General features: G+C 35.5%; 1 protein-coding gene across 3 annotated transcripts; it reads right to left on the bottom strand.

The window, feature by feature from the left end:
- Positions 1–460: 460 nt before the first annotated feature.
- Positions 461–3,949, bottom strand: LOC145000824 (beta-glucosidase 24-like). 3 transcript variants are annotated; one of them, XM_078960108.1, is made up of 13 exons: positions 3,649–3,949; positions 3,419–3,488; positions 3,263–3,321; positions 3,110–3,185; positions 2,952–3,029; positions 2,755–2,842; positions 2,429–2,681; positions 2,230–2,345; positions 1,912–2,129; positions 1,776–1,807; positions 1,595–1,697; positions 1,420–1,528; positions 461–728 (listed from the first exon to the last, which is right to left on the bottom strand). In XM_078960108.1, the coding sequence occupies exons 1-13, from the start codon at positions 3,823–3,825 to the stop codon at positions 629–631; spliced, it is 1,479 nt and encodes a 492-aa protein (XP_078816234.1). In that variant the 5' UTR covers positions 3,826–3,949; the 3' UTR covers positions 461–628. The 3 variants fall into 3 exon arrangements, with proteins under 3 accessions (XP_078816234.1, XP_078816233.1, XP_078816235.1); XM_078960107.1 differs by having other exon boundaries at positions 461–733; positions 3,649–3,948; XM_078960109.1 differs by having other exon boundaries at positions 639–778.
- Between the last annotated feature and the right edge of the window lie 11,355 nt (positions 3,950–15,304).

A 15,304-nucleotide genomic window follows, 5' to 3' on the forward strand; every position in this document is an offset into this window, starting at 1 on the left:
ATGTATTGACTACTGATTAAAAAAAAAAAAAAAAAAAAAAAAAAAAAAAAAAAAAAAAAACTAAGTTGAGTAGGCTTATTTTTTATGTTAATACTACCAAAAAAAGAGCTAAGTTATTTTTATGGCAGACATATTAATATTAACATAAAAATAGAACTAAGTTGAGTAGGCTTGATTTGTATCTTTGATGTATGTCTCATATTTCAAATATTTAAGTCTCTTTTTTTTATTGTGTTAATGTATTGACTACGGATAAAAAAAAAGTCATAAAAGAAAAGAAATAAAATAAGAAAACCTTTAAATTTATATTACAGCCAAAATAAAATATTATATGAACAAAAGAATTAAAGGAATCGACGTTGATGCCTAACTTATACATGTTTAATCCGTTCTTTGTATTATTTATTAATGATTCTAAAGTTTGATGCTTATTTAAAAGATTATATTTTCATAATCAATGTTTAAATAGAAAGAAACAAAGCTTGATTCATTAATCTTATTTAAAGAAAAGTAGAGAAGAAAATACTAGATCTTCATATATTCTATCTTTTTGCTTTTTTAGCCCTTAATCCGCATGAAATTGGTTAACCAAGTTGATGAAAACTTAGGATATCGTCTCAAATCATTGTTATAATCCACAAAATGTAGCCCAAACCGGACGGTATAGCCACGATCCCATTCGAAGCTGTCCATCAATGACCGTGCAAAGTAACCCTTCACATTCACTCCTGAACTACATTCATTCAAACACATGGTGTCATTTCCATTCTAAAATCATCTGCACATCCACTACTACAAAAAATTAGCATCAGTGAGAGAAATAGAAACATACAAAAAAAAAAACAGATTTTAGTATTAGAAAACAACACTAAAACTGAAATTCGCCGCTAATTATCTATACACTTACAAATACACGACTACACATAAAACACAGCTACCAATATATACATATAAATTTATGCATGCAAACATACATACATACCTACGTACTTATAAAGATACAAATATATGTACAGTCATACAATGTATATACATATAGTCAATTAGTCATATACTCATACACATACATAATTATTAACTATTAAGCATGTATATACATATACGTACATACCTATATATATACTTGTGGACACACATACATACATACATAATACATATAAACTTATTAGATTAACGAAAGTACTTCCTTAGCTAATTTTTCAAAATTTATGCTGATATTGCATTGCGATGTACCATAGCAGCGAATTGAATCCGGTGCTAAGCTGTCACTAAACGGGTTAGCGTCAGTTTTATGTGTGACTACTTATTTTTTTTTCTTTTGTTTATAAATCCAAAGATTTTTTTTTCTAGTATATGTATATTGATCTTCGAGATCGTTTCTTAGTGTATGTCCAAGAATTCGAGCAAGAAAGACATTACTTGATACATTGTAGAAGCTTCTGAAGATGAACAACATAATATTGAACCCGGAAATCGTCTTGTAGAACAGTTCGGAGAGATAACGAGGAATTGTTAGGCTCATCAACTCCTACAAAAAACAAAAAATTTAAATAAACGTGCAACAAAAAATTTCCTATTTATACTAATTAATTACCATTTTCTGTAATGTAAATTATTGGATTGTTGTAGTTGTTTTTAATGTACACTAGAAGATCGTGAATTCCTTGTGGGTATGACCGAAGCCAATCCGATCCACCCTGAAAATAACGTCACTTTATTGACTCTTCTTCAATTATTTTACCTCAAAAAAACATAAATTCTGTTAAAGAATTTACCTTTGAACCAATTGGAATTCCATTCCTTTCAACTATTAAACAAAAAAGAATTACATAAAAGATACAGTACGTTATAATTTGATTTAATTCGTATAACATATGATGCACTTATGTAGTGTAACTTGTTCTAACGTACTTGATAATTCAGCTTGAGAATCGGAAGAACGAGTCATGTTATCAGTAACAGCTTCAGAAACATGTTGCACAAAATTCGCTGTGTAGTAATTCAATCCAAGAAAATCCAACGAATTCTTTAATGTGTAGGATTCTTCTGCTGTGAATCGAGGTAATCTATTTGCAACATTAATTCGCATATTCTCAGGGTAATCCCCAAACGTTAATGGATTCATAAACCTGACATGTTTTTCATTACATCGCAATTAGGATAACGATATACTGTTTAATTATCTTTTCAACACATAAAATATATATATACAGAATTTAACATACATACCAACCAAAATCAAAATCAAGAGCACGAATTGCAGCATCCCGATGTAATTTCACGTCGGAATATGGCACCATCCATCGTGTCACAAGTGAGATTCCAATCTTGCCATTTTGAGGCCCCTAATAATGTTTTTGATATCTTAAATCACCAAATTTACGACACTTTTGGTGTAGTTAATGAATTGAAATGACATGATTAAAACCTTATAGATATCATGATATAATTTGGTGGCAGCTGCATGGGCAAGAAGCATGTTATGAGTGACGATATAAGGCTCGATTCCTGAATCGCCGGCGGGGCATTTACCCACAGCGTCAGAACACCGGCCAGGGGCAAAATTGCCTTTTTCATAACCTCCGACACTATAGCTCCATGGTTCGTTCATGGTGATCCAGTATTTGACCCGATCACCAAATCTTCTAAAACATAGCTCCGCGAAATCACGAAAATCATTCCTGAAAATAATTCATATATGTTTAAATTAGCAAATTATTACATGAAATGCGAATATTTTAATTTGTTACTTACACAACACGGGAACTCAAGAACCCTCCATACTCGTCTTCTAGAGCTTGAGGAAGATCAAAGTGAAATAGAGTCACAAAGGGTTCAAGATCTATCATGATTTATAAACACAGTTTATTAATTACTTACATATTAGTATATGAAAAAAATTTAACAAAAATAATTAGAAGGTAATTAATTAGTGTAATTAAGTATATAACCGTTGGCTCGAAGTTCATTTATGAGGTTATTGTAGTATGAAATTCCTCGCTCATTAACACCACTGCTTACTTTTCCAACTGAAACAAGATTTAAATTACCTCTTAAAACTAATAAAAATTATCACGAATAAATTTTAATAAAAACATCAAATTTTTACGTGGTATAACTCGAGACCATGAGATAGAGAAACTGTACGCATCCATGCTCATTTGCCTTATCATCTTAACATCCTCCTGCATGTATTATTTTTAAGAAATGAATACCACATAATATAAAGAAGCCATTGTTTCAAGAATTATACGAAATTAACCTTGTATCGATGATAACTATCAGTTGCCATGTTCCCGTTACTGTGATCAGCGATCTTGTCTGTAATTGAAATTCTTATGAGTTAAAGAAGTAAATTTATATATATTTATACACATCTATAAAAGCTAAGTATAATAAATAAATTCAATCATGAAACCAGAATGTCTTCGAGTAAAAGTATCCCATATACTTGGCGATCTACCATCTTCATTTGTTCCACCCTCATTCTGAATACATATTAATCAATATACAAATACATTATTAAAAATAATCAAACTCGAACACGTTATGGTCTATAAGTGTTGAATTTTGTGTGTTAAGTTAAAAACTACATAAAAGTAATGCATGTATTTGTTTAAGAAAAAAAAAGTTATGAAATTGATTCACCTGAAACGAAGAAGAAGAAGAACCAAAGATAAAATCACTAGGGAAACTAGACCGGTTAACAGTAGTTAAACCCCAGTTCGGTGGTAAACCCGCATTGGAAACCGCTTCCGATCCTCTAATCAGATAAATCAGTGCTGCAACAAACCCTACAATCATGCCATTAACTCTTGGATGCATTATTAATCTTGTTTTTGCAAACTTTCGAGTTTAATCAATGTGTCAATAGTCGATGAAACTCGTCTAGTTTCTGTTCTATTTATAGTGTTTTCTAGAAAAGATTTGTTATGTATTCGATGATTCAATACTTATAATTTTTACCATAAAGTATTTTAAGTTTCATGCTCATACAAACAGAAGCCCAGGGAACGTGGGACTATTTGTTTGATTAATGAAATGCGTGTTCTATCTACCTCAATCAAATGCATGCTTTATCTACCTCTTTATACACACGCACACGAATACATATAATTAGAAACGATTATTGCTTAGATGATTAAATATAATTATTCCTTCTCAGGATTTAAAAAATAATAATAATAATAATAATAGAATAAAAAATAATAATAAATAAATATATCTAGTATTATCCAAAAAAATAACTATGTTTTTCTTTTTCATTTTCTCCACATCATTTTGTTAGAAAAATTAAAGCAAAAACTTAGATGTATTTCTTTTTGAAAATTATGGTGTATAAGAAGTTCTTATGATTTTTAAGTTCTATTTTATGTTGATGAAATAGCCTTGGTTACACCAAAGCTAATCAATAATAAATTTTTCAAGATCACTTCTGTGGATTGGGATTTATTGGAAGGTTCTTTCTTGATCGTTGGTCATTTCGTTCATCGTCAATAGCAGAGGTTCTTCGAAAGTTTTGAGTTGTATCAGTGGAAGTCAATGAATGTATCAATCTATCGTCAAAATCTGTACATTGTACCTTTTGGTTTCAAAGTATGGGTACCCTCAAATCTTGGTTTTGGAAGTATTATTCATAGCAGGCTCGCTTTTGATAGATGTACTTGGTTATCGGGAGTTTAGAATTCGAGTGGTATTGTGTAGCTTTTCAGGTGTGACTTGGGATCCACGCAAAATCCAATTTTTTTTGGCATGTCATGTCGACAGGGTTGGTAATTGGATTGATCCGAACAGGGTTTTAGCAACATTTTTAGATAAATTTGGAAGTTTTATCGAGCTAGTTACATATTGGTGGAACCTGTTTAGTTTCAATCAAGGTGTGAGATCTTGTTTTAGTCATTCAAGAGGATGTTTTTGTTAATGGTTGAGGTTCTCCATTGTGACAATAGTCAATTTCGGGTCAAGTCAAAGTCCAAAAAAGTCAACGAAACAAACCAGTCAACTCAATTAAACCTTGTATATTAGGGTTTACGTTATGTAATTACTGTATAACTCACTATTTTAATGAGAAAATATCACTTGGAAAATTCGTGTGTTTAATTTTCCTTAGCCTTAGTGCTAAACAATGAACCAAACCGATAAAACAATGTTGCATACTCATCTGGAGTGTGTAAGATCTTAAAACATGGCTTAATGGGGTTTACGGAACTTGCATTGCGAAGCCGGACTCTCAAAAATGTCACAAACAAAACCTCTCTCAATCATATTCACTCTATCTCTCCTAAATATCTCTCTGAATGCCAAATCTCTCCAAATATGTGGAATCCCTCCTAAATCTCTCTCCGTATGTGAAATCTCTCCAAGTATGTCAAATCTCTCCCAAATCTCTCTCCGTATGTGAAATCTCTCTAAGTATGTCAAATCTCTCCCAAATCTATCCAAGAATGTCCAATCTCTCCCAAATCTCTCCAAGAATGTCCAATCTCTCCCAAATCTCTCTAGAATCACTCGGGGCATCCCGACCCTTAATTTAGTCAAAAACCGCTCGAAAACGGAAGTCTACGCGAAAAACAACCTTAAGGAGCCAAAACCCCTCTTAAGGAGCCGAAACCCCTCTTAGGGCTAAAAGTCCTCTTAGGGACCGAACCCTCTTGGACAGGACCCGAAGGCTGCTGAACCGAAACCAGGAGGGCCGAACCCGAAGGGTGCTCTCGGGCCCGAACCTCGCACAAGGAACCGAAGCTACCTTCGGCCCATTTCGCCTCTTACCCTCTTTCGCTTCATTTCGCCTTCGGCCCATGACCAGAAGGGACCGAACCTCGGCCAGGACCGAGAGGTCTCGTAGGAAAGCCCATTTCTTCCCGGTTTTCAATTCCGACTTCGTTTTTCATCGTTTTAACGCGGGATTTTCACCCAAAACTTTATTTTATCAATTAAAGCCTCACAATTCATTAATTCCCACATTTTTGGTGCAAATCTTATCCAAGAAATGAGTGGGTGAAGTACAAAGGTTGAGTGTTGACTTTTCTTTGTATTATAACACAAGCAACCACCATACCCACTCCATGACTAACCCACACTCCTCCCCACCATACCTTGTCACTTCATTGTACTTTTCCTCTCTCTCACAAATTAATCCCACATTCTTAGAGCTGGACACTCATCCCCTCTCCTCATTCTCACTCACTTGCTCTAGTTTCACTAAAGATCAAACACCTCTTCTCTCTCTAACTCCCTCTCACAAAAACGATATTTCCAAGGCATTTCCAGCTTTTCTCCTTCACTTGGTAAGTATAATTTATCCTCCTTGTGATAATTACACTTCATTCTACTCAAATCATTGATGGCTTACACAAACTCCATCACTTTGATGTTAGATTCTCGAAAATCTTCAAGGCATCGTTAAGTGTTCTTGAGGTTAACACTTCCCTTCTCCAACAATCATTTACTGAAATCACATAAGGTGAGTTCATACCCCCTATATTTTCATGTTTTCTTAAGTTTTAAGGGGGGGGGGGGATACAAGTTAAAACACCAAGAACCTAACTAAACTTTTCTAACAGCCTTCATCAGAAAAGTTAGACTCCATTCATGGACTGTTTTGGACAACTTAAACATTTTATTTTTCAAAAATGTATTAGGTGCAAATGGTTCAAGTTCTTAACTTTAAAATGACTATTTGCACATCTCCATACGATTTTTCTACAATTTATGGTGATTTTTACAAAACTGCCTATTATTTCAAACATCAATCCGGACCAGTCTGTGATTATGGACTTGTTCACACAAGCTATAGGTCACTAAAAATCATGAGAAAATTATAGAGAAACTAGACTCATTTTCCAAACTCTCTGAATTTTTGGATTCTGAGTTGGTAAGAACAGGGATAGAAAACATTATCAACAGAAAAATACTATCAATTTCATTTCACCTTGTAACATGTTGAGCAAGGTGTATATCTTTATGTGATTATATGTTATTTCAATATATGACACTATTGTCTTAGTAGGTAGACATACATCAGTTAATAAATGGAGTTTGCTAGATAAAGCATAGAAATAATGATTTGTTATAATCAAAGCACATCTATTACGTACAAACATTTGAATAAACTATGTTAAGTATAGTTTATGAACATTACCACTTTTACCCTTGTTTTGATAAACTATAATAGGTATAGTTTATGACACATCACATAACACACTCATACAAAAAGAGTACATTTATACAAAAAGGAATTTCCATTACATTACACGTGAATTCGTTGATGACTTGTGTAAGACATTCGCTTCACTTTACCAATAAGTCCTATATTGTAACCAGTGTTTCCTGGAGGGAGAGCGTGATAGTTGTGTATAGATCTATATTGGGATTGACAAACCCACACCTGAGCTGCTTGCAACAACTAGACCGGCAGGTCTGTGGTGACAAATGCCATAACAGTTCCGACGCCTGAAGAACGTCGTTTCAAGCCATCTAGGTCATAGTATAGTTATAATAGCTCACATTAAGTATTAACAAACATAGAATTTACAGGAAATTCATGTAGATCAAACAAGTTTACGTAGATTTAAACTTGGATTATTTTATCATAAGTATAACAAATTACTTGTACAACTCGGTCTTTGGGTTTTAAGACTACTTTTACATATTAAGGAAAGTATTGGATTTTCTGGAACAAACTCTACTTTTACAAGAAAAAACTTTTCATAAACTGTCTACAGTTGCTTATGAACTCACCAACCTTTGTGTTGACATTTTTTCAAACAACTTGTATTCTCAGGAAATCACTAAACAGGTAACCAAGTGCTTTTGAGGATGGGACGTTAAAGCGTCAAACATATTCACATTTTGTCAACATATTGTAATTAATTTGGAAACATTTAATTCATACAATGATGTAGCTTTTTCAATTATATATATGTTGGTTGTGTTTGCTTAAATCACTATTGCAATTGTTGTTATGATGCTATACATGAAGTCCTCCACCCCCGGACGTTTCCGCCATCCTTGGTTTGGGGGTACGACATACATTTTGTAAGATCCACCGGTACTTCACCTTTTGGGTAAGGTTGTGAGGAAGAAGGAATGCAGCAGATCTAGGGATTGGTTATGGGTTCCCTTGAGGTGGATATGGTGTTAGTTCATCAAGTATGATCATAAGGGGTGTATGTGGACTAAGAATGATAGAATGAGAGCACTTGGTTCATGTTATGTTTGGTTAGCATTGAGGGGGTGTTGATTGGGTCCCTTCAGGTCAGTGGGTTAATGGTTGATTTGCTTTAGATCCATGTGGTGTTGGTTGTGATTCTTCAAGATAGTGATGGTGTGACATCCCCAAAATCACGGCCAGAAAAGACCGGTTTTGTTTATACTTTATTTCAAAATCAGAGTTATCTTTTAATAAAAGGGTTGCGGAATTTGTCACAAAACAATAATATGATAAAGATTTATCAAAATCATTTCCATAGAAATGTATTTCATTAAAAGACTCGGGATGTCATGTTCGTACAGATCAAAAGTATAAACAGTACAATATAAGCCTTACTACATTATTTCATATCTACAGGCCTATATCCGTAATCCCTCGTCCAAAACATCACACCTATGCTCATGCGCCACTACCTGTAATACATAAAACTGAGTGGGTTAGGCTTGGAAGCCTGGTGAGCACATAGGGTTTTCAACCCACAATAAATAAGTTTATTAATTTCATTGATCAACAATAATCCGATTACCCGTTCCCGTTATCCTCACTTTACATCCCTAAACACCTATCATAAGGGACCTAGCCTAAGGATCATCATCGGGACGGACACTACTGCTAAGGGGATTCCTCAGCAATAAATGTCCTAAAGGCAACCATGTGGGGGATGGAGTACACCGGTGAACACATCGTTCACAAACACCTACAGGTTGTGAGCCTGCTAGTGTTCCATCGGACTGTCTAGAAGAGTCCGTGGTCATCATCTATACTCCGCTAGATGACTGGATCAACAACAACAACATTGAGGCCTCTCATCATTTTATCACACATCATCTTATTACATCTACCCATGTTTTACCCTAACATTTTTGTAGATATAAAATACATATACAATTTAAATCATTTAAAACTTGTATAAAAACATTCATCCAGCATAGATAACAAGTATACAGATAATATGCACACAAAGCACGTAATATATAAAATACTTCATATTTATGTGTAAGATGAAAGTAACTATACACTCACCTGATTAGGTGGTGACTCAGCACTCGGACAGCGCTTCGATACTCTCAAAATGATATTCCTTCAATAAAACCTAGTATCGATACCACTAGGGTTTAGTCTAATGATAACCGCGACAAATTAATTATCTGACTATTATTATTATTATATAAGCGTTAATAACACTCAATATAACTCATAATAATAGCCCAAATAATTATTTTAAGGACCTAATAACATTCCTATAATTATTTGAAAGTCATATTAAAAATTGTGTAAGCGTAGCATACCTACAGCGAATTTGATCGAAAACCGGAACTTAATTGGAGCAGCGTTTCGAAACCGAAAAACTCCTTTTTCTCGGGACTCCGGGAGTCTCGGGGCTTCCCTAGGGTGCTAGGGGTTCACCTAGACTTTAGGGAGGGTTCAAAACCCTAGAGAGAGAAAGTAGTGAGAGAAGAAATGAAGAAAGGTGTGAATTTTTTGGAAGAATTCGCATGGTATTTATAGGGGCCGAAGCTCGCATTTACGCGGGGCGTACCGAGGGTACGCTGGGCGTACTCCTCGGATAAGGCTTCCAGGTGTCAAGCTTCGCATGGTGCTACGCGGCCTGATCTCGGACCACATGAAGACCCTTCGTACGCGGCACGTTTTGAGCTCGGACGCTGGGCATAGCGAGGGGCGACGCATCACTTATCCGAGGCGGGTACTGAGTCAGCAATGGAGGGTCCAGATTGCGCCACGTCATCAATCTCGCAACAGACTTCGCAAATTTCCTCCTCAACTTCTAAAAATCATAACTTTCGCATACGAGCTCTGTTTTCGACGTTCTTTATATCCACGTGAAGGTGGGAACGTACTCTACAACTTTCGTTTAGACTTCGTCGGCTAATTTTGGCTCGATTTTAAATTTTATATTATCAACGGGCCGGGATAGGATTGGTCCGTTAAATCCTTATAACTTCTTCATCCGACATCCGTTTTCGCCCATCTTTTTCTCGTTACGCTACTCTCAACGAGATCTTCGATTCTCGTTTAGGTCGTGTCGGCTAAAAACCGCTCGATCTAATATTCGAATTTCGGGCTGTACACTGTTATTCCGAAACTTCGAAAAATCATAACTTCTTCATACGAAGTCAGATTTGGGCGTTCTTTTTATCGATGTTCTTAGTTTAACATATTCTACGACTTTTGTTTAGATCGCTAAGGCTAAATCTCGCTCTATCATAAATTCACTATTCACGCTTCCTGGTATCGTTCCGGTTCTGTCGTGAAACTTCGACGGGTCATAACTTCTTCGTTATAACTCGGATTTCGGTGTTCCTTATATGCACGGAAACCTTGAGACATATTCTACAACTTTATATAGAGATATCAGGATTATCTCACACTTAAATTTTGACGCTTATTTTTATTCTTTATTAATTATACATATATAATTAAATAATAAACACATAAACACACATAATTCACATAATACTCAAATATTTCATCTTTATTACTTCAAAAAGAGTTACAATAGTTGACCTAGACTATTACATTGACAAAAATACTTAGCCCGAAAACCCGAGCGTTACAATTCTCTACCCCTTAGGATGATTCCGTCCCGGAATCATGCATCAGCAAACAGATGTGGATAGCGACTCATCATGTCATCCTCTGTTTCCCAAGTGAGATTCAGCCCATTCGAATGTTTCCATCGGACTAGCACTAAGTCGACCATCTTGCGTTGTAACTTCTTAGTTTTATGTTCAACAATTGCCTCGGGCTCTTCGATCAGCCTTTTATTCTCATCCATCCTTAACTCTGAGATTGGAGTTATGTCGGGAACATCTCACATGAATTTCCTCAAATAACACACATGGAAGGTGTTATCAATACCATTGAGTTCTTCGGGTAATTCCAGCTTGTAAGCTTGGTTCCCAATCCTCTGAAGAACTTTGAACGGTCCAATAAACCTTGGACTCAACTTTCCTCGTTTCCTAAATCGTATAAGTCCCTTCCACGGTGAGACTTTAAGCAAAACGGAATCCCCAACTTCGAAGGTTATCGGTCGTCTTTTCTTGTCAGCATAGCTCTTCTGACGATCCTGAGCTGCTAACATTCTTTCCCTAATCACCTTCAATTTCTCAGCAGTCTCATGGACCATCTCGGGGCCCATAAACTGCTTCTCTCCGGCTTCAAGCCAACAAGACGGCGTACAACACTTATGTCCATACAAGGCTTTATATGGTGCCATCTTGATGCTCGAGTGAAAACTATTGTTGTAGGAAAATTCTACTAGAGGTAAGTGCTCGTCCCAATTCCCTTGGAATTCGAGGGTACATGCTCTCAGCATATCTTCCAACGTCTGAATCGTTCTTTCGCTCTGACCATCGGTTTGCGGATGGTAAGCAGTACTCAAACACAACTTTGTACCCAACTCCTCTTGTAGACTCCTCCAAAACCTCGACGTGAAACGACTGTCACGATCTGACACAATCGTAAGAGGGACACCGTGAAGTCTTACAATTTCCTTCACGTAAGCGTTTGCGAGCTTATCCATAGACCACTTCTCGTTGGCTGCTATGAAGTGTGCACTCTTGGTGAAACGTGTTGGATAAGGTGTCTAAGTCCATAACTTATTTGGTATATACTTGACCCGACCCGGCATGGTCCATTTGGGTTGCACTTCACCTGAACTATTTATGGATAATTTTATGAGAATTGTACACATATGATTATTAATATATTATAAGTTATAATATATTAATATGAAGTCATGTTATTTAATTTGTCTTAGTCTTTAATTAATTATGAATTAATTTAGAGATTAAAAGGAAGACTAATTAGATTGTGGGCTATTGGTTTTATATGGTGTGGGCTAACACTCATTTGTTAATGGGCTAGGCTTGTATGGAAGTCCATGGAGCTTTTAACCCATGGATCCTTGGAAAAGGAAAGGTCATGGGTTATTAGGGTTTCACCCTAATCATGTACACTATATAAGCATGCTTATGTTGCATGAAATAGCCACTTGTGAAACTAGTGTCACTAGAGTGTGTGTGTTTGTGTGTGATCGATTCTATAAGTGTGTATACATTCTCTCAAAGTTTTCCAAGAGTTTGTGGTGATTTGTGATTCCATTTGAGTCATTCACACTATTGGTGCTTGGCCCTCAAACTCCTTAGGAATCAAACTCATCATCAAAAGGTATGTAATCTCATCTAATTCTTTTATGTTTAAAAGTACCCCATGCCATGTTAGATAGGTTATGAACCTTGGAAAAATTATTATTTTGCATGTATTTAGACAAACATAGATCCAAGGTTTATTAGGGTTGCATGTTCACTTAGGAAGTGTTAGATTGCTCAAAACCCAATAGTGGTATCAGAGCCTAGGCTTGCTTGTTTGAATACTTGATGCAAATTGCTGAAAATCGAAGATTTTATGCTGTCTGCACAGCTGACTCGCCGAGTCCATGAAGGGAATTGACGAGTCCAAGGCAAAAATCATCCAACTCGGCGAGTTGGTTCATGCACTCGACGAGTTGGACCCCCAGACAGCATATCTTTGAGTTTTGGTGCTGGAATTGGTCTAGAATCATTACCTTAAATTGTTTTGGACTCATAAAACCTGTTTTTGATGTGGTAATGATGATGGTGGACAAATTTCAAAGTTATAATCAAAATTTCAATTTTATATGTGTTCATATGATTCTTGAAATTGTTGATGTGGATGTTCATGTTCATATGAGTTTTGTTAGATCATAGGAATTATTTGCAAATTGTTTGTTAGTTAATTCTTGATCTTAATGTGTTTTAATGGAATTCTTAATTTGTCCTCAAGTTATGGAATTCCAAGAGGTTTTCTTTTAAATGTTTTTTTAAGAAGTTGTAGGTTACATTTTCTTGAAGAGTTTTTCCCATAAATGTTTTATGGACTCCATAACTTGTCCTCAAGTTATGGATTTCCAAGAGACTCTTCATTAAAAGCTTTAAAACACTTAATTAAAACTCATAAGTTATGAATATCCAAAAGTTTTGAAGTGTTACAAAACTTGCCCTCAAGTTTTGGAATTTGGAAAAGTTTCACACACTTTAATAAACTTTAATTCCAACACTTAGAATTTTAAAAGTTAAAATTCAACACTTATACTATTTATAACATTAATGGTTAATTATTATATATATGTATAAGAACAAGTCGTTTTACCGTTAGTAGGCCTCATTCACTAAGCCGGTCTATAAGGTGGGTATAAGGTTGTTGCCTATAAAATGGCGACTTAATGGGTGTCCACTCTCACTCACCGCTTGCTTGATCGGTGGAGGGTCGTTAGCCGAACGGGTAGGACAATGACTTTAAATCCTCATTAAAAGTATAATGATTATTATAAAGTAACTAAATATTTTTTATTTAATTCTCAATCTTAGTTACTTTAGGAAAAATGTGAATTTGGTGCTAGCCCATGGAATTCACACTTTGTACCTTACCAAGTCGTTGGTGGAGCGTGTGTGGTTAACCGGCACACTAACTTGGACTAGTAAGGATCACGAAGGGTGACTTAATGTTTGTCATAGATCAATGGAGCGTGTGTGGTTAACCGGCACATTGATTAGGTGATAATATTAAGGGTGCCAAGTGAATTGGTATGGTTATTCACACCTTGTTTTGTGATCCTCGACATCCCAGTCACAAAATTTGAGAGGGCACACTTGAGATTGAAACATGCCATTGAAAAGTTCAATGAATCTCAAAAGATCTAGGAATTTCAAATCCAATTAAAACCTAATAAATTATTTTGTTTTTCATGGTGGAAATTGGTGAATCGTCATTCGCCTACCTTCAAATATTCTATAGCTTGGATTACGGCATCCCTCTTCCTAGTTATAAAATATTGTGTTGGGTCCTAGCCTTAATATTTCATATTGGGTGTTATATTAAGGACTTTGAATCAACTAACTTGATTTTCTCCCATTATAGATGTCTGATTCAGACAATTATGATCTTCCCAAATCTCTTGAAGATGGTGTCCCTCAACATCATGCTTCACTTTCTCCACCTCCTCCAATTATTCTCCTTCACCCACAAATTCTTGAAAAGTTTAAAGTCACTCAATCCCTATTGGCAAGCATAGTCTATGTGTGCTCACATGTTGGAGATAAAGTTACATATTGACAAGCTGGGAGAATTGGGTGTCAAAGTCTCGTGAAAGTTGGATGTTCAATCACTTTCTTAGTAACATAGTGAGTCTCTTTGGGACTACTATGAGGCAGACTATGACATGACCCTTAATGTTGTTATCTATTTGCTTGGTGTTGTGGAATCAGCAATGATTTGGAACACCAGTAAAGCAAATTTGATTAAAAGAACAACTTCCCAAGTCTTAATTGGACATTGACAATGGTAACATTGGATATCTAGAAAAGCATTTCTCTTCCCAATGGAAAGGGATTGGCCATAGTCAACTCGGTTGACCATATGGTAAAGAGAAAGGCTAAGTCTGAGATAGTCTCATGTGCCATTACCAAAGGGTCAATGTGTTTTGTTGCCAAAGGAAGGGACACTGATTGCGAAGCTGCCATATTTACCTGAAAGATCATGAGATTGATCAAGTCAAAAAGTTTGACTCTACTTCAGTTAAAGTCCACTGACTAATTCTATTAAGTTCCTATTTGGAGATTCTTATTACATAATGTGAATGGGTCACATGTTGATGTTTTTAAGAATCAAAGAAAAGATAGGAAGCTTAAAGTAAGTATATGTTGATTCTGATTGTGAAGGTGGTTTTCGATCACATGGTTCGGTAATCAGAATTTTGAGCTGTTGCTTAAGAGTTATAATATATTGCTTATGAATAGATAACAACAAGGTTTTCATGTAGATTGTAAGGATAAGTTTTCCGCAAGTTTTAAAATAAAAGAAAAAAAGGGTTTTAATTTTATTTATTTTAAAAATATCCTTACAATGGCATCTGTGGAAAATTGTTGCTTATATGTTTCCAGTAATAGCAATATTGGAAAGTGGATTTGATTCTTTCATTTGTGGTAGTGTCTGAATTTACCAAATGAAGAAAGTTTTTCATCACCCAAGTTTCAATTGGACAGAAACTTG

This window comes from Lactuca saligna, chromosome 6 (genome assembly GCF_052625555.1).
Source record: "Lactuca saligna cultivar CGN05327 chromosome 6, ASM5262555v1, whole genome shotgun sequence".
Lineage (NCBI taxonomy): Eukaryota > Viridiplantae > Streptophyta > Magnoliopsida > Asterales > Asteraceae > Lactuca > Lactuca saligna.

Bases quoted from the DNA above. Each gene is read 5' to 3' on its own strand.
- LOC145000824 (XM_078960107.1), bottom strand. From the start codon at position 3,825: ATGCATCCAAGAGTTAATGGCATGATTGTAGGGTTTGTTGCAGCACTG. The intron at 2,843-2,951 runs GTTATATACTTA...AAATCATGATAG, and splicing joins AAATGAACTTCGAGCCAACG to ATCTTGAACCCTTTGTGACT. The intron at 1,808-1,911 runs GTACGTTAGAAC...TTTGTTTAATAG, and splicing joins TTCTCAAGCTGAATTATCAA to TTGAAAGGAATGGAATTCCA.